Raw genomic sequence first — 26,345 nt, 5'->3', positions numbered from 1 at the left:
ATTTTTCCAGCGGAGTCAGCCCAGCACAGAACAACTCTGCCTTGCATTTGGACATGGAGGAAGAGGGATATGCTTAGTGATTCTCTGTCCTACATGATTTCTGTAACTGTATTTGCTATCCACTGGAAGCAAGAGAGGCAGGCCCTGCTTTTGAGGTTAAAACAATCTCTACAGCAGCACAGCCTGGGAAGGTGTTGGTATCCAAACACCAGTGACTTCTTCAGGCCCATTTAAGAAGCAGTCATGCATTTGTATTCTTAGCTTAGGTCAGGTGATTGGCTTCCTGCAATACCCCCCCAAAGCTCCTCTGAAGCCGGTTTATTTTCTGTAGCTAACAAGCATTGTTGTTTCCGGTAGGATACCTTTCCTCTTATTTCTTAGTCTCCTCTGCTCTCTGGGGCTCTGACCTTCACTTCTCTGTTCTCCACAACGCTCTACCTAAGGACTAATGCTGTCTGACATAAATAAGGCTGCTAGCTTTCCCCAACAGGAAAGCGCACCATGTAGCTGTAGGAAGGGGAAGACATAAGGAGGGGAAAATGTCACTCGTTAGCCGAGGATTGCAAGCTTCTGGCACCATCCTGTTGCCTGAAATGAACCTCTGTGCCATATCCACAGCAGCAAATTTAACTTCTGCTGTTTCCAGTATTAACTGGGGAAGAGTGGGCTGGGAATTGGAAACATGGCTTCAATTTAACTGGGCTATTTGGGGTTAGTACAAAGTGACAGACCAGCAGGAAGCAGTGAACAAGTGTTGCAGGATGTGTGCCTGCAAGCCCGATAAACTGTTAGCCCCAGATAGTACAGTAATGTGGGGTCAGTCAAGGGATCAGCTCCTCAGGTGATGCATTACTCCACAGTCCCAGTGGAGCTATAGATTTTTTCCCCATACCTGCTGAGGATCTAGCCTCATGGCATTACAGGTGCAAATCGAGCACTGTCACATCTTCGGAATAAATGGCAAGGTTCCTATATGTCAATTCAGGCTGGAACCTGTGAAAGCAATAGGGCAAGTAATCCACAGCATCCTATGTGATCTGCTGGACATTGTCTTTGCCTGAGGAAATCACTCCTGCATCTCATTTCCATGGCAAAAGAAATGTAAAAGAGCTCTGTAGGAGATAAGTGCCCTATCCGGCTGGTACAGGAAAATCCTGAAGGAACCCCGGAGAAAAGCTATCCTAGCATTTTTGATGGATGCAAAGCTGCAGAAGTTTATTTTTTCTTTTTGTTGACAAAAAAAGAAACGCTGAAAAGGCTGTAATGGGTCTCTCTGTCTCAGAAATCTGCCAGGTTGAGCTTCTTTGCAGATGCTGTGACGTGGGAACACAAGCCTGTCTCACTATGTTTTGACCAGTGCCGCTTTTCAGGACTTCCTCTCCTGTTTTCATAAGCCTCCTAACATTCATCCTGTCTTATGGTTGAGCCAATATTTGCGTCATAGCTGATACTGGGTGATGCCCAAGACAACACAATAAGAGGCATCCTCCTCCTCCCCCACCTTAAAGGAACAAAATCTTATCCATTGTACTTCCTTGTGGTTTCACTGCCTTAGAAAACCAATTTTAAAAGGCAGTCAAAGTTGTTTCTGAAATAGTGACTCTCCCAGAGTGGCACTTACTACAGCTCTGAAACTTTAAAGTTAGATCTAGGAAATTGCATTTGCAGTGTCTGGTAAAACATAACCCTGGCAGCACCAGAAATGTAGGATCCCCTGAAGACCAATCACACTCCTAGTGTCTACAGCAAACAATTAGAAAGTTAATGTTAAAATGCTGCCATTAAAGGCTTGATATAAATACATTCCCGATGCTCTCCACAAACTCAGCAGACTTCAGGACGTTCTTTTAAAATAATAGAACCTTAGTGCCATGTAGCTAATGCCTTTCAATACATTGCCTTTGCTTTGAACAGCACTTTTGAGCATTACAGAGGTGCAATTCAAGCATACCCTCCAATGTGAAAAACACTATATATATATATATATACTGTACCTTGAGTGGTATGAATAGCAACCACAGCTTGTAAAGATGTACACAAACTTGTAGGCAAATGCTTAGCATTGTGGCTGCATATTAATGGCTTAGCTTAAAATATTTCCTGTTAATGCTTGAATTGTTTGCTAGATGGTCTGCTTGGCTGGGGAGAAGGCTTTTGATTATTTACTAGGACTTTGACCATACATGGACTGTTTAAGATCATCTATTTATAATGGGATGATAAAATTTAGTTCCCCTTCCTTGACCAATGTTCCGTTTTGGGAATGTACTATTACTAATTGAAATTCTGGCCCCACAGAAGAAAACGCCTAGTGACTTCAAGTGGGCCAAGATTTAACTGTGTTTATAGGGGAAAGTCTGGGGGAACATTTTTTGCTACCATTAATGAATTAAGTGCCTTTGACATAGTTCTGTCTCCAAAGCAGGTGGAAAATTGGCAGCACCAAAGAAAGCTTCCGAGCACCATTCTTTTTCACTGTTTCTCAGTAATGAACGTCGAAGGTGAAGAAGGGAACATATTCTCTATGCTCATTTAGTTCAGTTCTTAGTCATCTCAATAAAGGCTGAAGCTGGCTGGCAGTGGTTGTTCTGGTTTTTGGTGAAGATAGTACATCCAGTTAGAACTGGCCTGAGTTTGTTAGTAGTTGATCACGCAAAAACCATATATAGGTATCAAAATGCTGATGTAATTAGTAGGAGTGTGCGAAGCTTCAGTTCACAATTTGATTTGGAGAAGATTCAGCCCGATTCAGAGGCTGAATCACCAAATCGGGAGACTACCATTCCTGCAATCTTTATCCAAATCAACCAAAAAAATATAAAATAAAAAAGTATAGGTATTTAAGTGATTCCCCATAAAAATCTATGGTCAACTCTCCGAATCTGTCTGAATTGGGGCCAAATCTTCCCAAGCCAATTTGGCCGAATCAATTTGGGACACTTATCTGAACCTCCAAATCAAATTGCTGTCCTCTGAATGTGCCAAATCCAAATCGAATACTTCCCTATTTGCACAGGCCTAGGAGTTAGCATAGAACAAGGTCTCAGTAGTCAGCTTTCAAAGCTAATATAATGCCCTGGAAATGTTTGAAGGACAGGGTTTATGTAATTTAGGTTATGATGCCTAGCGTGTGGTTCGTTTGGTAGTTTTTCTCAGTGTGCACATGGTATGTAGACTAACAGCAAGTAATGATTTTAGAAAAAAAAAATCAATCACAACTGTCACTAGTTTGATGTCTCTGAATGTCTGAAATTCACTTAAATTTCCATTTAGGATCAAGTTGAGACAGAAGATTCTTTTTTCCATTCCATTCAGCAGGTCACTTTGAACCTTTCTGGAGTGAATTTGGAGTACTTCCTAACTCTTCTGCTAGATCACTTGCTATGGAATCCAAAACCCACAGATGACGAACTGAGGACAGGAAGGGAAAACTTATCTTCGCAGTTCTTAAAGAGAAAATTGCCAATGATTAATCAGAGACTTAGCTCAGGAAGAGGAGAAAAAGATGGCTGGCTGTATAAGAGGATGGGGGGGTCAGACTACTCAGTAAGGTACTGATGTAATTAGTTGGATACATGTCTTTAAAAATTTCAGCTGGGAGCTGCCTCTTTCCAGACACCTTCCACTATGCATATTTCTACCTTCTCTCTCTGTGCTTTGTTGTAGTATATTAAGAATTGCAAGCCATAGTCCTTCCAACCCAAGCTGCTTGTTAGAACAATCAGAATGATCCCCTCCTGCCTTCACCTCCACAAGCTCAATAACATTAATAGAAAATTTTAAAAATATTAAACTGCTGGTAGACAAAGATTTTCATAAAGCATATAAATGCATTCATTCACTCCATCTCATTAGCTTAATCATCAACCTCTTAACAATGCAACTGATTAACATATTCATTGTTCTTTCTTGCTTTTGCCTCAGACTTCTACCTCTTTTGGGATCAAAAGATCTCTGAATACTTATGCTTAACAAATGCTCCTGCAGAATTGCCTAGAACAATGGGAAATGCTCAGAAAGATAGCCGATGTAAGGTATTTTTCTGTCTTCTACAAATGCTTCCAAAGTATTACAGGAAACAGGTATTTAAGAACCAGCTTTATTGGTATGTTTAACATGATTATACACATTCATGAGTCTAACAAGATCTGCACTGTTATATTAAAGATACAGTACAATAACATTCAACATGAGGTACTTCATATTTATATATCTGTCCTTCATAAATAATGTTGTAAGTCTGCTAACGTCAAATACTGTTCCAGCACAACTGCGTGCCGTGACCTGAAATTAGCTGAGTTCATCACAACAGTTGAAAAAAAGAAAAACAGTTCAGTGCAATAAGTAGGTAGAAATTAGAACGTGTACTTAAATACTATTTCAGATATGCTTAAAGTATATTACATTACAACCCCCTTGCCAAGAAAAATCAATGTACAAGTAGTGAAGATTACCAGGTACAATTTAAAATAACCTTTACAAACATTTTCTTTGTCAGTTATGCTTATATTCTAGCCTGATGTAACTGGTGCTTCTGATATATAGATTAACATTTTCAAACTTGGGTGTTTTAAGGTTAGCTGACCAGCTTTTAAGCAACTAACAAAGCAGCCTTATAATCAAAGGTGACTGCCACTCACAGCTTCTATTTATTGCAATAGTGCCAAACTCTCAAGATTAGGCCGCTTGGGTATCTAAATATGGTGCTTACATTTATTCATCCATATCTGAAAATGCTGATCATAGGTACCAACTCCAAAACTTAACAATACCTGGAACTCAGACTCAGAGGAATTAGGCAAGGATCTCTTTCATTCTACCCTGTCAAAAGTATGTCAAAGACGAGTCAAACCTGAAATAAATAAAAGCTCATTGCCTAAATATTACAGCAATGCACCAGTTTAGTCAAAGGCTAACCTTTACTTGCATACAAGTAAAAATAAAAATAAAATAAAAATAAGTAAAATAGGAATCAGTCAGAGACCAGCCTCTCTGTGCCAGTACAGTACGCTGGGATAGGCACACAAATACAGCTATTTAATATTACAGTAAGCAACTGTCAGTCTACCATGTAATCATCATTCAGACAGAGCCATGACCTCTATGTCAATCATTTGCTGTAAGGAAACTTGGACAGCTTATCAGCTTCTTCCTTTTTGTTTTAAAGTTTATTTTAACTACATTCAAATTCTGTTCAGACATCACCTAAACAGAGGGCCATTATCCCATAACAAAATCTTAATCTCTTTTGTTGTTTCTTCAGTAACTGTTCCCCCAATCCATAATATCAAGTCATGGGTTTATTTTTGATTGCTGATCTAAATATATATTTTTTTAAACTGGAGGTGTTTAAAAATCTCTTTGCAATTGTTTTCAGGGGAAGCATTCTGCTCAGATATTCTGCTGAAGCAGAAGGCAGGGCAGGGTGGCACATTATGAATTAACTGGTTCAGGGAAGAAAGAACTTTTATAGATGACAGGTAATGCTAGGACCAGACAGCTGAGCAGAATCCTAGAGCCAACTAGTACAATGGGACAGCTCATGCCTCTCCAAATCACTTGAGTCTCTAACAGTGTTTAAATGTGTGCTTTGGGAGGCAGTGTGGGGCGCTTTGGGAGATGCTCCATAATTAAAGCACCCGAAGCGTCACACAATCAGCAACCCCGTGCTGACAAATAGTGATGGGGGCACTTTAACTAAAGCTTGTCAAACAAGCTTTAGTTAAAATACTTCTACCACCATTTTTTAGCTTGGGTATGCTGATATACACGATGCTGCAGTCTCCTGGAGTGCAGTAATTACCACGCTCCAGCAGACTCAATTAATCTGTTGTAATTACAGTACATTGGAGCAGCCTTAGTATCCATGTATAGGCGCCCCAATGTGCCAACCTGCCCTACCTTCTGCCTGGCTCCAGGCTAACATAACATAACATAACCTCTCTGCTCAGATGTCACAAACAGTCTGGTTTTCCATATCTTCTGAGGGTATTTACATTTCAGAAAGAACATTATTGTGATCACATATATGTATATAATGTTAGTTAAGGTGAGTGAAGAGAATGGTTCTTGCAGAGTAATTTTCCCTTTGCTTCTCTTTTCATCATCTATGGATAACAGAAGAGCCCGGTGTTAGCCCTGGAGTTTTTGAAGGCTACTTCAATCCAGTTTTCATTACTTTAGAACATGTTTTGGACTTTACTGAGACATATTGGCACTTTAAGATGGCCAGAGGCCAGGATTCCAGCAGTCAGAGAAAACTTGGTTTGATAATGGTAAGTGATAAGAAAGCATATGGGAAAAGCACTGCTATAATAAAACTGATGATTAAATGTTGTGTTATGATCCATTATTGTGTTAAAATAATACAGCAGGGCCCTTGCCTTTGTCCTGTTATTTAGCTTAAAACATGGAAAACAAATACACCACATTTCAAAGGTATAATAAAGGTGGGATGAATTGCCTTGCTAGTGTCCTCCTTACAAACATCTTTCAGAATCTAGAGACAAGGGATTTTCTTTTCCATTGTGTGCATTTTATTTCATCAAGTTTAAAAGAGTACCTGAATCTTTTAGGTATACAAACTTTCTTCCCTCTTAAACAACAGTGAGCCTTTTTCTGCAAAAAACAGAGAAGGTCTGAAAAGCCAATCAGGTTTTCTTTCTACAAAAAACCCCCTTCTGCACCACAGAATCCTCCATTCTACATTTAAAACAAACGCTAACTGCAAGAGATTACACATAAAAAAAGGTAAGAGGAAAGCCACAAGCTTCTCTTTTGTTATAAAACTTTTGGTTCTCTCCATTAGATCTGGTCTGCTCTTGGGAATTTTGTTACAACCTAACCATTAGCTGAGTTACTGTGTGTGACAATAGTAAAGTTCATGTCAGAGAAAAGGAAAATTGAACTTGGGGCTATTACATTCTTTCATTTCTATACAATAATTACCCAAAGCTGCCTTTCATAGTGTAGGGGGGAAATCCCGGCTCAAAATAACTCTGGGACATTTTGAAACAATTAAGTTAATCTAACCTCACTGTATGCTAGATGTCATCACCCAGTTATTTTGCAATTATTCACATAAGAGTGATTTAAAAAACAACTCGGTGACTATAGTGAAATGAGCTATACTTAAAACAACGTATGCCAGGGGTCAGCAAAGTATTCTGGCAGCAGGCTGGAAAGACCCAGTTCAGGCTGAAAGTGGGTTGCAACTAGCACCTAGATGCTGCTGCTGTTACTTCTCCACATGGCTGCTTCCCTCGTCACCCAGCCATGATATCATGGGCAAAGTGCCCAGGAGCGCCACGGGCAATGCCCCCACTCTGTGGGCCAGATCCTGCCCACAGGTCATAAGGTATCCAACCCCTGGCCTATACAGGTGGTTTGTACATAAGTATTTTCCTGACTTAAGCAGATGAGCAACAAGGCATGCCGGTAGGAAAAAAAAAAAAAACGAGTTGGGAGTCCAGTTTCGTCTCCATCGCTCAGGTGGCCTTACACCCTGGATACACCAGTCACCCACCCTTCTCCTTTTCTCCTGCAGCTACCCCTAGTTGCCAGCAAAGGATCTCGCATCTGCATAGCTACACTGCTTTATCTTTGCTTCTCTGGCAGCTCTTGGCTCAGCGACAAGAACATGAGCAGCCCAGTGGAGCCCTCTTCTGTCTAAGCCTTCTGGAGAGTGAGAATCTACAAGAGCAAAAACAAATGAACAACTGAGAACTGAAACACAAAAATGGGGAAAAAATGGTGACAGGAGGAGAAAACGGACCAAGAAGACATTACTTAGCATGCTGGGGCATGGTCCCTAAGAGACATGATGGAGAACATTCACCTCCTGGTCTATTGCAAGCATGGATGCACCAACAAACAAGGCTGGAAATTGGGCGTGCCTACACCCATGACTCTCATACACAGGCTCTTAACAGCTTCCACTTACACTTAAGTATTATATTTAAACCTCATCATCCAAGCCACAAGTACAGCTAGCAGTAACTGTCCATAGCATTTAGTGACATTTTACCTGTACTGGTCACATATCTGCAGATAACAAGCTACAAGCATCAATGGGTCTGAACCAGACATGTACTTCCCATCAAACTCCGTCCCAAGACACTTTTGCTCAGGCATAGAATATGAGTTCTGGAATCTGTCCCCCCTGCACACCGGTGCCATTGGTACTGTCCGAAGAGCACTGGAACTGCACAGTTACTTTCCCGCACTGAACTTCTGTCATTCCTTCTTGTCCAAAATAACTAAGTTCATTACCATCCAGAATGACACTTGCTGTGTAAAAAGTGTCGGGCTCAATCTGCACGGGATACTCAAACCATACAGGAAAAGTGTTACTTGAGCCGTCCGAAAAATACTTGCTTAAGTTCTGTCCTAGGATAACCCCCTGCCGTTTGAGTTCGATCTTTGCACTGTATTCTGCTGATCCGCAGCTGGAGCCATACAGTCCAAAGCCTGCAATAAAAACCCTCTTGTCGACAGCAAACTGGATGCTGTCACACCGGCCCCGGTAACGCCACTGGTTGCTGCGGTAAGCACAAGACTGGAAGCGATGGCACCGCTGTGGAACGAGGCCCTTCCTGGGTTTGCTCACAAACTGTAACTCTGGCTTTTTGGCTGCCGTATACCAAAGGAAGATATCATTGGTTTCGTTGAGAGTCAGGATTCCTGACTGAGCAGCACCATTTGCAAAGTCATCAAGTGCCATGGTAGGGATGCGGATCAGGTAGAGTGCCTTCCCTAGGACCTTGCGTTTGTTTTCTATGGTAGCAGTTAACTCTTGTCGCTGACACTCGACTTCGGCCCAATTGAGGGCTGCTTCAAAAACCACAATTTCTTTGGCATTCAGAGTTTCCCGGCGGAGGATGCTTTCCAGCGTCTGGAAATCAATGTCACAGAACCCCTCAGATTTCAAAGCCAGCTCTGCCTGGGCATCAATCACTTCCCAGCAGCGTTGGGTCAAGTCAGGTTCCTCAAATAAGCAACTCTGGGAGAGAAGCACACAGGCATTTTTTGCACTGAGACTCGTCTCCAGGAAGTTGACGCATGCGCGGGCAAGGTGAGGGACGATGTACTTCTTGGCCGCATACAGTGTAGCCAGAACAGTATCTGCAGCCAAGTCAATTTCATCACAATATATATATCTGAAATAAAACACACATACACGATGTTGATATCGATCATACCCACACAGTTTTTCAGTATCACTTGAAGACAGAAAACACAGGACTTTTGAGGAGCATGGTGCAGTATGTAAACTAAGAAATGCCTTTTGTGAAAAACCAAACCCACTATAAATTATACTGATAAAAGAAACCAGGAGTTAAATTCATCCCTAATACAAGTCCATGCGGGATTGATGAGTTTATACTAAAAATCAATGAGACCTTAAATGTGGGTCACAAATGACACAAAGAAATGGACTGAAATGGTAAAGTACTACCCTTTCAGCCACATTTTCTTCTAACACAGGTCTATCAAAGTTACTTTCAGGAAGGATGTAGACAGAAGCTCTCCATATGGTCAAATCAGCAACAGCTAAAAAGGTGTCAAACTCTTAAATGTCCAAAACCTAGCGAACTTATGTAAAGAATTCCAATTAAACAAAAGATTTAGCTAATGAAATATTTTTCTACCTCCCAAAAAGGACTTACATCAGAGTTCCTGAAGAAGGGTTGCTAATACGGCTAAAACAACAGTTAAGTATGAATTTCAGAGGACTGACAATGTCAGCCCTTTCTAGTGAGCTATATTATGACTTCACCTTTTTCCCTTTTAATATGTAACTGAGAAACTTTGTTGGCAATAAACACTTTAAAACTGAGACTCTGGTGGCAAGACAAACTGGATTTATTTATCTCCTGACCCTCAGATGTGCATCTGATGATATTAAGTACTGAATATCATCATACTCCATAACCATTAAGATTTGTAATAGACTGATAAACCTTCTGGGAAACACTAATCTCAGAAAGTAGAAATAAGAATTTCAAGTGTTTGTTAATGCTAATGCCTGCTTCTCTAACAAAGTGTATTCTTACACTTTCCAAGTGCAAGAACATGGTAAGCAGTATTGCTGTGTATGGGAGAGTAAGGTAAATTTTGTGTGACAAAATGCGTAAGATTCACTGTTGTTGGGGAAATAATGAATAGGTAGTTTGTTTTCAACAGCTTACACATTAGGCTCTGGCTACAATGGATACCTACACAGTGTTAGAAACAACATTAAAAACAATTTTGCCCTTATTATGGAAAAGGGCAGTCTGTTTAAAATGTATTTCCCAACTATTGGTCCCTGTCCCCAATGAAAGCAAAATTGTGCTTAACACCATATGATCAGAAAGGGTATTAGCCCTAACATACGTATATTCCTAGAACAAACAAGGCCTAGAGAAATAATAATAAAATGGCACATGCTGCATTAGTAACATCCCTGTCTTCTTATAAGTATTCTTCCTTTTAATGTAAATACATGCAACACACACAAAGCGTATAACTATATTGTACTGCAAAGCATTCCAGTTTTATGTTGCTGTAAAATATTGTTTTAGTTTGAATACGACCAGGTTTAATGTGTATTTGTTCTGCTGTATCTTGTCCATTTCGTAAGCTGAAAAGAAACGTGCCAGGATGTAGGACACTGCAAGAGCTCCTTTGTTTAGACCTTTTTCTAGAACCCATCCTTCTGTTCACTGCAAACAAGAAACCCTGGCTTCTTGTCATGTAAGCAGGGAGAAAGTAGACCCCCTAGCCTAATTTGCTAACTGGGCAGTGTTCTTTTTTAAAAAATTAATTGGTTAACAGGAAAAAAAAACCTAGAAGCCTGGTGCCCCCTGACTGGATACATGGGATGATGTCGCCTCAGGTACATAGGAAGAGGGAGTTGGGAGGGCTGGGGGGAACCCCAGGAAGGGCTCTAGTCAGAGAAACCAACATGAAGGGGAACAATCAAGTACAGGGAGTGAGAGAGCCTCTGAGTCTGGGACTCCTCTCCTCTCCCTTTCTTTGCCCCCTCTTTGTTTTCCTGGGTTTTGGGTGGCATAATACAGTGGGGGTTATTAATCCCTGGAGCAAACCACCAAGATTAAAGCCTGGTAAAGTGTGGGTCAGGTTTTGGAGCCTGGTCCTTGTTGGGCTTGTGGCAGTTCTTGTGTCTTAGCCTAGATGGGTAACTGAGTCTATCTGCAGTTCAGGCCCAGGAACCAGGAGAGGCCTGGCCTGGCTCCCCTTCTCCAGTTCTTTTGCAGTTTTTGCCTCAGCTGGAGCTGTGGGTTTTGGCAGTAGAAATTTTGGGGGTGGTTACCCCCCAAAGACACCACATGCAAGTGGCGATCACTGCTCTACAGCTTCCCAGAGAGCAATGAGGGGCCCCTTGCACTGCAGAAAGGCCCAAGCTCATTAGGAGCTCCCCAAGATGCAGCAAAACCCAAGAAGCAGATAATGGGACTTTCCTGCTGAGTAGCAAGTATAGGGATGCAAGCCCCTACAGAACTAACCTTGGGATGAGCACCCATGTCTTGAACTACCTGGGCATGGGTGGAGTGTCCCCAAAAGGGGTGCAAACTAGAGACTCTACTTTATAGTTGGTCATGTTTTAAATTGCATTTGGTTTTTTCCTTTGTTTTCTGTAATAAATCTGTCCCTTGTGTTTATACTGCTTACAAGAAGGAGGTTTGGTTTATGCAGAACACCTAAGCCAAATTCAGTGATCCCAGATTTTCTGGGTGGGGGTTTGAGCCACAGTGAAAACTTACTGGGTACCCCAAAATTCAAACCTGGCCCTGGTTGCTGCTGACCGGTGCTTGGAAAAAGGACAATCCTGTGATGTGGATATGGGCAATCCTGTTCTATAATACGACTTCTTTTTAGGAATTGGGATTCGACTGTGACTCTGGCCACTTAAGTGGATTTCCAATTAATGATGAAAAACTGGTAATGCACAAGATGCAGTAGGGCAAAGAACATAATCAACTAGGAGTTCTAGATAAACCACATCTGATAAAAATTAGGTATGTTTTTTTCCCCCAATAATGAACCTCGAAGAATGCTACTCTTCATATCATATTTGGAGTATTGGTTTTGTGTATATACATACCAAAAGGATATACTAAAAATAGGGAGTGAAAAAGACTTCCAACGCAGGACCAGTCCTTGTAACCTTTCTTACTTGATTTCAGCAGAGACTATTTGTACGAGAAAGTGCAGGCTTAAATTCCCAATTGTCTACATATTTTCTTCTAGCATCTCTCTGAGTTTATTCCACCGTATATACTTCTCCTCAGCAATTTCCAAGTTTTTTTCTCTTTTCCATTCCCTGTCTGTGGCTTGATAGTACAACAAAATAGGGTGGCATGTATTTTATGTTTAAATGGCATACAATTGAGTTTAATATGCACGAAAGCTAAGAGCTAATATAATTGATTTAAAGCAGACATAGCACAAATCAACATTTGTAACATTCCATATTTGTTATTTTGCCACAGCACCTCCACCTTTATATACAACCACTATTTTAGTCCAATCCAGTTTTTTGGCACAGTAGGTTACAACTGTATCAACATGAGGGTATAGTGATGTGGACAAATAGGGATTACAAAGAGACTATCAGCCTAAATTGAATTTATGATTGGTAACCTAATTTTTGGTGTTAGGCACTAACAGAGCATGTCAGGTAGTATATGAATTGAACAATGTGTGTCTGTATTTGTGAAGTTAGAGCAAACAGCTAATCGATTTTGTTGGGGGCATAATTACTACCAGCCAATAAAGGATTTTATTGAAGATTCTGTATCCTACAATAGGTTGACTGGTGTCTGTCTTGTACCATTCGCTACAAAATTCACCAAGTAAGCATTAGTTACACCAGGACCTGATGTCTATAGTTGTAGTTATATCATATTGTAAGAATTTGTAATTTACGTATTTTCAAATTCCATATAATTTCTCATAAAGATCTCTTTATCCTTTTTGACTGAGAAGGGCAGGGAGGATTGAACTACGTGTTTCTCTCCTGGCTGCTTTGGGAGCTATTTGGATCTTCAGTTTCACGCTGCTACTTGAGAATGCTGTGTGCATCAGCAGAAGCACTGGGGCACTCTGCAGATTCAGGGAGAAAGAGATTGCTTCCAAAGCTCACATGTGGAAGGTTGTCTGAACAACCAGGAAAACTAAGAGGTATTTTCTTTTGGTTTTTATTTTTAAATACAAACTGAGTAGTCTGAAATACTTGATGGCCCAATCTGTCAGCTTGCCAGGGGAGTGGAAACATTCAGATCTGTTGTGGTCTTTCTCTGCTCCATGCAATAGGAATTGCTCTATTATATTTCTGTAGGCAAAAACGAGTGAAAACTAGAAGCCGGCATTTTATGAGGGGCGCCTCAGTGCAAGCAAACTTGAGAATCACATAGATGTTGGTATCAACATGCCTTTTTCCACATTTGTTCGTTGTACCTCTTTCTTTCTAGCAATGACAGACAAATTTCAAGATGCTTTCTTTTTTAAATGGCAGACTAAGTATCATCATAATGAAATGTGTCAGTGATTACATATGAAAGGGAGAAGGCAAGTACCTTGCCCCCTCCCAGAGGGAAAGTGACTATATCACACTCTTTTGTAAAGCACAAGCACTAACTTTACATAAAATACCTTTTAAATAACAATGTGCAAAGTACTGGAGCATGGTGCATCTAACCAGGTGGTTTCCTGCTATAATTTTATAGCTAAGTCGTATATTAAAAACACTGCAGGAGTTCTGATTTTCACAGAAACCACTATTCAATATGCATGCCAAACATTTCTAATATTCACAGAAACAACTGAAAACTGTGCAGCTGTATACAACTTTGAACATGACTGTGTCACTGAAATGTGAGAAAGGGACTGTTTTGCAATCAGAAGGTAGTCAAGGCAACCCACAAAGCATATTAAGTTGTTAACTAGGGATTTCACTCTTCCATGCAACAAAATCAGTAGCATATTAAGAGGGTTACTCCCAGATATTGATCTGAATTTAAGTGAAAAACAACAGCACACATAAAAAACCAATGACAGATTTTAAAATTGGAGGGGGAAAGCGTTCCCAATGATAGTTTTCATGACAAAATTCCAATTCCAAAGTCAGAGAGTTACAGGCAAAGCCCAGGTTAAATCAGGAGGGAGACTATTTATGTTCCATTACATTCCCTTTATCCAGTGAAAAAGTAACACACTCTGATTCAGGCTGGCACAAAGGAATCCAATAAACAGAAAATCTGAAAAAAAAATGATTATGCAAGCTCCAACAATTTTTACAGGGGGGTGAAGGGAATATGTTCTTTTAAACATACCTTTTTAATAACTTTCTAATCTAGCAATACAAAAAAAAAGATTTAAAAATTTTAGGGGCTGTGTTTAGTAAACTTGAAGGATTTTTTAAACAGTCAAGAATTCTTTACAGTAAGTTCATAAAAGGAGTTAGAAAAATGCTAATGTAGGAGTCTACCAATTGTGATTTCTTACTTTTCACCATACTTTCAAAGTAAAACAGCTCTTTTTGTTAGAGCTGACAAACCTTTTTAGTAACTCTGTTCCTTTGTGTAGTGTGTGTAGTGACAAACCAAATCAATAGGCATTACAGTACACAATGTGCCCAAAGATCCCTTGTCAAAGGCATTATTTATAACTGCTTACATTAGTCTAATATATGCATGGAGGGGGAGAGAACAGTGGGGTAAAAGTTTAAAGTTTTTAAAATACTAGAAGTACAGAAGGAGTAATATTTCTGAACAACTATTTCCTTTCTAGTTGTGTCTTAGTTTAGACTGAAGTCCAATACTTTAACCGTGACACTACCGGTATGCACGTACAGCATAAACAAATACTTTTCCATGAGACGAATGATGCTTACTTCAGCATAGCGAGAAAAGCAGCAGGCTCAACATCTGGTATACGGATTTCATCTTTGTCCTCAGCAAGCTCTCCATAAAACATTGCATGGAATACAGAGCTCCCAACAGCTAAGACGTACTGTTGAGAAAGGGAAATCTTATTTCATGCTTTAAACTGTAAGCATTGCCATCAAAAACAATGTGGGAGAGCACTACAGACATACTAAGCAGTAAGAAAGCAGTAAAGAATTTCTGAAACTTACTACTTTTAAAAAAAATCTTCACAATGATATCCTTAAAAGAAGTAGTTAAAACAGTTTTCCTAACTTTACACAGAGCATCTTTTATCGTAAGCCCCAGTACTGAACTGGAAACATAAAGGAAGGTAACAACTGAAATATGTCACTGGACAGAGCCATTTAAAATACAGACTTGGGTGCATCACTGATTCCGAGTCTCCCACGCTATATTACAATGCACCGCTTAGAGTTTCTCTTGCTATTCCTACATCTGAACTGATAATACAGCTGTTGCTTACTTTGTGTCCTGGCAACCGCTGGGTCGCACCTGGTGGTCCAACCACGAAATGAACATCTGCCATCAAGTCATTGTTGAACATCACTGCATTTCTACAAACAGAAGCAATGTGTTAATTTATGGTATCTGACATCCTACTTCTGCCCAGGCCCATGAGTCTGAATTTTGTTACACCTTCAAGTTGCATTTTAGCTGTAAGAAAAGAACAGCACACAAATTAGAGGAAAAATAAAAATAAAAAAGACCCGCACAACTATGACCACTTTGGAAATTATCACACAAATATACTGGGGATAAAAGTGGCAAGAGAAACTTCAAAAACTTTTCAAAAAGTGGAGATCAAGGGCATATATTACTGAAACAACAAACACTCAAGAGGGAATGCAAATACCTATCAGTTTTAAAGTACTGTAGCTTGCTACAGCAATTTTATCTACTTCAAAAGAAAAAAAAAAAAAAAAAACCAGGCTGCTCTGCCTGGAAAAAGAGATTAAACATTTTTCCATTACCAACTACTTGCTTAGGGAAAAGGAGAATCATATTTTATTCAAACGTATGAAGCTGAGAAACTAAATATTATAAACAGATTTTATTTTAGCCATTCACCGCTGCATATAAGCATTGAAAAAAACTGTCCTGAGCTTACCTCTCTCTGATGGTGGGATAGAGTCCTTGCCAGTTGGGGGCTGGAATAGTGTTGTTGTTGTTGAGGTTCTGCTGGTGGTATTGCTGGACAGCAGTTGTGTTAGTGTTGGCTGGTTTCTTTCGGGGAAAAATATCAGCAGCCATCTTCTTCTTCTTTTTGGTCTTCAAAGTAATGATTTCATAGCAAACTGGAGGTAACTTGCTGCTGCTACTACTGCTGCTGCTGCTGCTGCTGCTGCTGCTGCTGCTGCTGCTGCTGCTATTTCCCTTCTTAGAGCTTTTCTTGGACCTGTTCTTCACTGTCTCTGGAAGCATCAAGAAGAAGGTAAGACATTTCATGTTCTTCCCCTTATCATCTACCATGAGTATCCTTGTCTGAATAGCTAGATAGCCTAACTAGATAAGAACATTAAGAAAATTTAAGAAGGAGATGTTAAATAAAAAGCAGCAAAGCTCAGATTTTGCTTCTTTTTCAGCAAGACAAGGTGACCTTTTCAGTGCATTGAATACAAAAAAAAGGCTTTAAGTTTGATCCAGTACTTGATTTGTTAAATACATCCCCATCCTTACTGCCAGTGTTACTTGCTTGCAAGCTCTTTTCCAAATTTCCTGAAACTGGATCACTTGAAAGTGCTGCCCTGTGCAAAGAGAGGATGCCTCTAGCTATATAGCACTGGCTTTTTGAATCAGGTTAGCAAGATGTGCTGTAGCACTGCTAGTCTGTTCAGCTGGCTGAACTTGTGTGTTGAATGGATCTGAACGGAGTAGGTATTACAGCCCTGCAGATGGAGTCAGACAGCCAGCGTTCTGAGCCAATAGCTGAAGTCACCGATAACGATTGGACCCAGCAGCACAGTGACACCTATTGTAATGTGCATCACTCTAACATTAAAGGGACAGCAGTTGCACTCTTCATTTAACATGCAGCGTTAAGTAATAAGGGAAATTGCACTCAGTTATGCAAGTGCTTGAGAAGCCAGCAACGTGTGCACGCTATGGATCTTCTCTCTCACTGGTCATCTTTCATGCTATTCCAATTTCCACAGGGGAATGAAAACAGTACTGTTACATAAGAAGGATTAATAGATCTTTAATATAACATTTTCAATTAGAGACATTTTCCCAAGGAATAGATATAACAAAGAAAACTACTGCATGCTTCTGTAGCATTCTCACAACCACTGCTATAAAATTAGTTATTAAACACCGAATGTTATGAAAATCAAGAACTCAATTTCAAGCAAATTAGCTGCCAACATAAAAAAGAATGATGCAGATAAACAGTCTCTCTCAGTGCAGTTTATACTCTGGTGTAACATGAAGAGAGATGAGGTCACAGATTTCCTTTTTAACTACTTATGCTTCCAGTTAATATAACCATCTTTAACAGGGTCCCAAAACACTAAGCTGTGCTAATTAGGGCACTTTACACCAGACACCATTGCACTGCCTTAAAAGAAAACTTCTAGATATGCAAATCAGATTCAAGTAAATCAGACTGCATGCATTTAATCAATGTTTCAAAGCTTTAGATGAAAAAGTCTGCATCACTTAAGGAGTCTCAGTTAAAAATCACAGTTTGAGATATGAATAAATGCAGATTTCATTAATAAACACATTCTGAAATAACAGGGTATGAGATAGTTAAGCCAACCAATTTTAATATGAAAGAGATGTACTTCAGAGTCATAATCTCACTGAAGAATTTAACTATAGAGTAGAGCTGCTTTGGTGTTTAGCTGTGCCTCTAAAAACTTGGCAGGCTTAACTATTTTTTTTTTTTTTTTTAAAATACATGGATCCAAAAATATCAGTTATTAAGTCAACATTTCTCAGTATCATTTTTTCTTGTTACTCACCACTCAAAGGCAATTTCATAATTTTCTTTAAATTTCACAAAAAAACAACTCCTCTTTGCTTTCAGAATAAATCTTATAACATTCAGGTCAAAACAATTTTTCTGTCAAAAGTACACCGTGAAAAGGAGGCTAAAAGAGGGGGTATAAGCCTGAACCCAATGAAGTCAGTGGGAGTCCTGCTATCAATTTAAGTGGAGCCAAGATTTCACCCAGACTAGTCAATGGAAAATGACTGCAACTCAGTTCTTGGAAGTCATGGCCATGGCTCCATAAGAAGCAAAGTTCATTAATGGCAAGAACTAGCTGCAGGCATTTCAAAGATTATGCACTCTTCCTAAAAATGAAGCAAGTTAAATGGATCCACCTGGAGAGCTGGTAGTGGGATTTAAATTCCCACCTTAGCCGAGTGAATGTACGTGGCACTTTGTATCTTAAAAGCGCTGTGCAGACACTGAAAAACAAGTTACACAACCTCAAATGGCAGATATTTCCTTAGCAATATGGTTAGAGTCTGCCACAGATGGAAGGCTGGCAATATCAAAATTTAGGAGGGGAGCTGACAGCCTAGGTCATTTTAGTCTTTAGAAAAAGAAATACATTCTACAGAAATTTCTCACTGTAACACAGCTCTAGGGAACGTGTAAAATGAGAAAAGGGAATAGGGCATCCCCAGGATTTTTTTGGCAAAATGAATTATTCCCTTTCCCCTCCCCCACCCAGAATAAGCTTCTCAACCCTTCTGGCTGCGAGGATAACCTCCCTGAGCGTGCCTGAAAAAGTCATTTCACAAGAATAACGCTTCAGAAGTTTTACAGATACAACCCCCGCGACTGTTCTATTAGATATCTGAATGATCTGATCTTCAAAATGAGTTTGGCAGAAGAGGCAAAAAAACAACAGTACTCTAGGGGGGTGGGGTGGAAATTGGATTTTAAAAAGACTGGGCATGAAAAAATCCATTTTTTAACACTACGTAAATATCGAACAATACTACAATTAGGATTATCATGCCTTTTTTCAAATAGTTTCCTAAGTGAAAAAAAAAATCTATAACAATCTCCCCATTATTTCCAATAGATTTTTGGTGGCCCTGTCCTGGAACGGCCTCTGGATTTCTGAAGAAACATAGTTCTGGTTAACTCAGTATAGGAAAGGGTAATATTAAATGCTGCAGGCGTTGACCAGAACTTGACCTTCTGAAAAAAAACACTCTCCTGTACTTTCTTGGGGAAGGAAATGAACAAAAACCATCAGCAGCTGCTGCAGCATATTCAGACTTTATGCAAAATCAGAAAAAAACTTGATTGACAAGAACATGGCATCTGGATAATAGGAGAAAGAGCTACCTACACTATACCCAAAATGAACCTACATGCGACTGTTCTGACTGATTTCCTGCCACCCGGGGGAGGGGGGGAAATCAACACTGCGATGAGAAGATATTCTGCAGAACTGATTCTACAAGGCTCCAACGAGCATCCTGTGATGGATTATCGACCTGTGACGTTTCTTTGTTTTTAACTATCTCCCATTAAACCTGCTGAAGTTGCTGCAACATATAAAAGCATATAATGATGGTCAACCTTGTGTGAGGAAAGAAAACCATTAGGAAGCTATGAATAAGATTAGTTGACCATAGGATGGGGAAAGCTCGAAAATTTCAATTAGGGGCTTACAATCATTTCACTCAAAAGATGCCATGGGAATAGAAGCAATATGTATTCTGTCCATGAACAGAAACAGAGAGAGTGCACAAGTTACTAAGGTAAAAATCAGTAGTGCTATACATAATGCTATTATTTCTGCTCCTGTGGCAGCTTTAGACTATGTTCTTCTACACGGCTGTACTCTTCTAGTGCACATACATTGTTAATGACTATACACTTTAGTGTTTCAATATAATTAGTACAAGTCCCATATACTGATTTAGTCAAGACCATGACAGATCAGCCTGCACCTGATGAAAACACCTAGCAAATGGATTACCTTGTAGTCTTTTCTCCGAAAGCATTTATGATGATTTTCTAATGCCCTACAGGTTTAATTTCTTCTTTCATTCTCCAATTCACATTATAAGAACTGAAAGTTTCTTTATTTTCAAAAGACCAAAGGAGAAATAATTTCTTCACAGAAACAATTAGTTGCTACAGGAGCAAGCATTAACATTTTACCTTGAAAGATGTCAGAAGTTCCCGACTCAGTTCCTAAAACTTGGGCAATCTGAAAATCCAAGCCACCAGATACAAAGAATTAAGGAACAGAATACAACTGTCTGGTCTTGTATGACACACACACGCACGCACGCACGCACACACCAGTTCTTCAACAAATCTGCTGCTGGAAACTGGGGTGCATGTGATAAGTGAGGAAGTATGGTAATGATGGGCTGTGGCTGGAGCTGGCTTTGCCCACTCTTCCTAGCTGCAACTGTGCTGGCTCCTTAGGGGCTGCCATTCTGGGATCCCTTCAAACTGGCATCCAAGGCCTTTTTCCCCTCCCCCCATTCCCCCCCCCATTAAACTACTGCAGGACTCCCTAACTGCTAGCTGTGGATTCCAGATGCCCTGCATACTCACTGCCCCTGTGAAGCAGGGTTAGTTTCCCTTTCCTCCAGAGGCTCCTGCTGCAGAAGTTGCTACTGACTCAGCAGAAGCTTCTGCCCCAGCAGCAGCTTGAGGGTGCCCTGGGGCTCCACTTTGCTGTATTTCCTTGCTTGCCAGGAGCATAAACGCAGGTTGCCACAGCAGGAGGGAGCAACCATCTGAGGGCTGCTCCATTAACCTCCTAGGGAAACAAGGCAGGGTGGAGGAAAGGGAAAGTAACCCTGTACATACTGAATCAGAGACAACCTCAAGCTGCTATTGGGCCAGACCCTGCTGCTGCAGGAGCTGCTGTTGCACGAAAAAACTGTCCACAGGCAGCCAGTAGCTAAGGGGTTAATGGAGCAGTCAGTTGTTGTTGCTCCCTTCTACTGCAGCTGCCTGTGTTTATGCTGCTGGGAAAAAAAAAAAAAAGTGTTTTCTTCTTCACTCTGCCTTTTGAAAACAGGTTCTTATCTGGGGAAGGGTGGTATGTGAGCAAATATGGCACTCCAGGGCTAGGATATCTGCTTCATTCTCATGTAGACAGTTAAAGACAAGTTATGGGATGTATGGGACCCAGCATCTGGCCAAAAGTTAAAGAAACTCTGGGACAAACAACAGAAGTTACACACAAACTGGTTTAAGTGATCAGAAATTGGTTTAAACCTGTAACAGAACACACGTTCAGTGCACATCAACCAGTTTCAAAAGTCACTGCAACTGGTTTAAGATAAACCTGGTTGAATGCAGTATCAGACTTATTTGGGTCAAACCAATTTATGAAACTTCTGTTCCAGACCCCTTCCTGATTCAAGTTAAAACAAGACTCCCCCAGCATCTCAGCATGTTTTTCAGCCCTGTGTTGAGCTGTGCTGTCTGATCCAGCAGAGAAGGGTTGGGGGGCAGGAGAGAGGCAGGGACTGCTCCCTGCCCTCCCCCCGGCAAACCCTGGCTGGGGTCTAGGGCCAGGGATGGGAGTTAAATCCCATTGCCCCTGAGTATAGAGCTCCCCTGCTAAGCTTACTGAAAGTTACTGCTCGCAGTGACTGTGGACTACAAATCCCAGTGACACCTGGAAGCAGGAAGAAGTGATAAGTAACCCTGCAGAGTCCTGCTGTTGTGATTTTGAACTGCAAATCCCAGAGACCTCGGAGGCAACAAGTAGAAGCAATGAACACACAGCCCATGCTGGCTACATGCCAGAGAGCCATACTCTAACGCCCCCTGGCTTCTGGCTGAATGTGGCTGCACTTCCTGAATCAAAGGTAGATGTGTATCCAGTTGTTTCTAAATTTAAACCCTGCATCCTAGACTAACCTATGAAGACTGAATTGGTTCAGCCTTGGGCTTTTTGACCATCTGTACTTAGCCCTACAGTCTATTGTGGTTTTAAATCCAAACTTAAACAATGCATGTGGAATGCTGTTTCTAATTACCTTTTAAACCCGTTATGAAGGAGGCCATAAGGAGCATACTAGAGTGTAAATGTTAACACAACATAAACTCTGTTGATGCCAGTATAAATACACTGGCAACTCATTCACAAATTATTTATTTCAGGGATCAATGAAGGTATATTCCAATAATGCCTAAGTCTTTTCATGGTATGGCAGGAAACATAACCAAGATTTCTATAACCCTCTCTTAGTATGCTATGTTTTGTTTTCTTCCCTAATTATATATCAATACCATGGAATAAACACGCCCACAAAAACTAAGATCTCATCAGAATTCCTAATTGTCCAACGTTACCAGATCTTATTTACTGGAAGGTTATTCCAAGTGAGTTAGAAAAAAAATCATACTTCTCATCTGCTACATTGCCAACTCTCTCTCATTTGGTGTGGTAGTTTTTTAAATTAATTTTTGTTTAAATTTTAGATTTCCCTTCATAGACTGACTTCACAAGGTACATCTTGATTTGCAGTAATGAATACTCAAGATTAACACTTATCAAAATGTATCCCCCTGTCCAACGCACACTATTCATTCAATTTCTACTAATTTGAAACTTTCAATTAAAGATATAAAATTTGCTGGCTCCTCAAATTCAGAATGATTTGGAATTAAGGGTTAAATTTCCTACACCTTTAAAAGCAAAGGATTTTGGCGAATAAATTGCAACAAATCACACAAACAGATCAACAGTAAGACTTAAGAGTACTGAGACAGATTTTTGGCGCTTTTGTCCAAGAGTGCAATCCAAAAAAACACCCCATGCCTAATATTTTAGGTACCTTCAAGGCCACTACAGCTAAATTTTCTTCAGTAAAGGTGCCTTTATGCTTAGATTTCTCCTTCCATGCATACTCAGAGTTGTCTCCATCTTGCTGGAGTCAGTGCCTATCCTGTCTATGCATGAGAAAGCAGGAGCACCTAAATCATGAGAGGATGAATCTGGTAGATATGCCTCGAGTACCCCTACCACATAATGACAGCGTTTTGTTCAACACAAAGCACTGCATCCATCTATGGTCACTTTTGCTCAAAAAATGAATGTCTAGTGTACTCCCAATTGCACATGTACCTGATAAATACACGCGCACCATTCATTTAACAGTATAACAGAACGGCGGTTCCATCCTGTTGCCTACTGTCTGCACTGTGACAAAGTCCAGTTACCTGCATGTAGATTAAGTGCATATAACCACTAATGGCAGAGCATCTTTCAGTCTCACCATCTACTGTCTTGTAACTTAATTGTACACTGGCTGACTAATAACAATTACTAGATGTAGTTAACTGTCTACTTGTAACTAACCCTACTCAGTTTACACTACCCTAGAAACAGTCAAGGGGAAGCAGATGTCAAAAGCAGTGCTATTAGAATTTTGACAGTGACACAAGCCAAGCATTTTTACAGCTGCTCTCTCCCCTCCTTTTCCAGGTTTTAGTAGCAGCCACAACAGAGACTATTAGATGCCTTGAAAAGGAGCAGCACTAATCAAGTTTCAGGGCTGATAATACCACAGCAGTGACAGCCCTGTGTCCTTAAGGAGAACTGACTGTTTATATTATGTTTGGATAACTTTCCCCTTCCCTAGTCCCCTGCATTCAAATAGAGTATAATGTATTTTGTATTAAACAATTATTGGATAAAATGTAAGGATTCATGAGAGGAGAGAGTGGAACACAACTCCTCTGTCCTCATTGAGTTTCTTCAGTCAAACACCCACTTGCTCCTCACTTGTAAAGCCAGTATTCCTGGCTGCACAGTGGCAAAGAGAAGAGGTGGGTGGTGCTCCCCATCCCAGAAGTGATGATGTTCTGGTGGCTTGGGTATTCTTAGGAGGTGAGAAATGTGAGTTTGATCCTCCACAACCCAGGCTGAGGAGGGCGCTGAATCTGAGGCTCCCACTTCCTGTAAGTGTCATCTCCCCCTGTCACAGTTTAAAAGAGTAAAAAGAAGAACTTGGGTGCCTAAATCCAAGAATGGATTGTGTCCAGTGAATACTCCTCTTACAAAGGAACCTCCCTGAAGCCCCGAGTTAAGTGCTTAGACACTAGAGACTTCAATGCTCCTTATTATCTAAGTTACACAGTCCCTCCCCATCTCATTCATAATGCTGGCAACTGTGAAGCTTTAGGCTTTTCCCATACACTGGATAGGAGATCAAGGTGCCTAACAGGAGTTGCAAATTTTACTCCGGGAACCAGATAACCGAGTCCATTTACAGATCAGGTTTTTGCAGACATCTACTCAATTATCTTCCCTCCCACTTACGATCCCAAAAATAATGTTGGAAAGGTTAACTACTACTTTTTCTGAACCTGAAAAAAAGAGGTCAAGAAAAAAAGGGGTTAAATATCACTAATTTTGATTTCCTCAGGTAACAATTTGACAGTATCTTCCAATTTTATGGCTGCTTCAAAAGTTCTGAATGGGAACACTGAAAAAGACTAAGCAAAATCCATCAGTTTTGCTCTAGTACTGCTCACAAAAGCTGGCTTTGAAGTTCTGTTCACAAAGCTGGATGAAGACCTTCTGAAAAAAAAAAAAGAGGCGCTAATGGGATGGTAGATTAGTTAAGACACTTAGCAGAAGCCAAATATTAGGGTTAGAACAGGGAGCCAGTTCTCCTTTTTTAGAATAGCCAAGAAACTTGGTGAAGAACAAAACAGAACAAGTTGACAACCCAATGGCCAGTCTAAAGACAGTATATGGTCTCAGAATGGCCAATACCAAATGATTTGAAGAAAACAGCCATAGAAGATATTTATACATTGACAAATCCACTGAGAAAATTTCCTCCCAACTCTTGTTAGTAGTTGTCTTATGTCCTTAAGATACACTACTTGATATAACTTTAAAATGTATTTCTGCTTCTCTAATTGCAAATGATACCTTTCTACAAGTGTCCAAACTTCCTTGAATCCTATGTTCTCTCTCTCAATAATACTTTCAGCAGTGAGTTTAACTGAAAAAAATCTGTGCAATAATCAAATAACTTGGCTGCCTTTTATTTTCATTGTTTGTCCTCTTCCTCTGTATTATTAGAGAAAGTATACGCCACACTTCTGCATATCACCTCTTACTGGTCTTCTTACTAAAACCAAGTTTAATCTTTTTAATAAGTTCTTATACAGAAGTCTTTCTAAGTCTTCAACAATTTTCACTGCCCTTTTCTGGATCTTTACTGCAATTTACTTTTTAAGGACAGCTCGACCAAAATGGAACATAATACTTAAGACAAGGGAATAGAATTTATTTCTATATGACACATTTAGTCCTTCTGGCTAGATTTCAGTTACTGATTTTAATTGTGGTGCAAGTATATAGTAATAACTGGTAATAAGATAGAGTGCTGTATGTACAAGTGGAATGGGATAGCGTTTTTAAGCACTTGGAGGAGAAGAAAGAGTTCAGAAACAGTCAGTATGGATTCACCAAGGGCAAGCCAGGCCTGACCAACCTGATTCCCTTCTACGATGATATAACTGGCACTGTCGATGCAGGGAAAACAGTGGACATGATACACCTTTACTTTGGCAAGGCTTTTGATGCGGTCTCCCACAGCATTCTTCTAAGCAAGCTAAGTACATGTTGGATGAATGGACTGCAAGATGGATAGAAAGCTGGCTGGACTTTTGGGCTCAACAGGTCTCAATGGCTCAAAGTCTAGTTGGCAGCTAGTATCAAGTGGAGTGTCCCAGCGGTTGGTCCCAGGGCAGCTTTCATTCAATGTCTTCATTAACAATCAGGAAGATGGGATGGAGCGCGCCCTAAGCAAGTTCGTGGATGACACCAAACTGTGGGGTGTAGTAGATACACTGGAGGGTAGGGCTAGGATTCAGAGTGACCTGGACATATTGGAAGATTGGGCCAAAAAGAAATCTCACGAGGTTCAATAAGGACAAGTGCAAAGTCCTGCAATTAGGATGGAAGAATCCCATGCACCACTGCAGCCTGGCTAAGCAGTAGCTCTGCAGAAAAGTACCTGAGGGTTATGATGGACAATAAGCTGGATATGAGTTAACAGTGTGCCTTTGTTGGCAAGAAAACCAACAGCGTACTGGGCTGCATTCGTAGAAGCATTGCCAGCAAATTAAGAGAAGTAATTATTCCCCTCTATTTTGCATTGGTAAGGCCACATCTGGAGTACTGCGTCCAGTTTTGGGGCCCCCCCACTATAAAAGGATATGAAGTACTTGGAAACAGTCCAGTGGAGGACAACAAAAACAGTTAGGGGGACGGGGCACATGACTTCTGAGGAGAAGCTGAGGGAACTGGGCTTATTATTCTTCAGCGGGTGAGCAGGCGGGGCCCAGAGGCTGACCCCTGCTCTGCTAGTAAGGGCAGCAACTCCTGCGATGGTGTCGACACGGAGTTCTGCCAGGGCCCC

General features: G+C 40.5%; 1 protein-coding gene across 3 annotated transcripts; it reads right to left on the bottom strand.

Annotated features, from left to right (window-relative positions):
• Positions 1-5,329: 5,329 nt before the first annotated feature.
• Positions 5,330-22,873, bottom strand: BTBD3 (BTB domain containing 3). Of its 3 annotated transcripts, none has more exons than XM_019549117.1 (5): positions 22,740-22,873; positions 16,063-16,366; positions 15,418-15,508; positions 14,900-15,018; positions 5,330-9,158 (listed from the first exon to the last, which is right to left on the bottom strand). In XM_019549117.1, the coding sequence occupies exons 2-5, from the start codon at positions 16,203-16,205 to the stop codon at positions 8,126-8,128; spliced, it is 1,386 nt and encodes a 461-aa protein (XP_019404662.1). In that variant the 5' UTR covers positions 16,206-16,366; positions 22,740-22,873; the 3' UTR covers positions 5,330-8,125. The 3 variants fall into 3 exon arrangements, with proteins under 3 accessions (XP_019404662.1, XP_019404663.1, XP_019404661.1); XM_019549118.1 differs by lacking the exon at positions 22,740-22,873 and adding an exon at positions 16,632-16,748; XM_019549116.1 differs by lacking the exon at positions 22,740-22,873 and having other exon boundaries at positions 16,063-17,241.
• Positions 22,874-26,345: the final 3,472 nt, after the last annotated feature.

This window comes from Crocodylus porosus, unplaced genomic scaffold (genome assembly GCF_001723895.1).
Source record: "Crocodylus porosus isolate Cpor-Errol unplaced genomic scaffold, CroPor_comp1, whole genome shotgun sequence".
NCBI lineage: Eukaryota > Metazoa > Chordata > Crocodylia > Crocodylidae > Crocodylus > Crocodylus porosus.
This window is presented reverse-complemented; position numbering and strand designations above follow the sequence as displayed.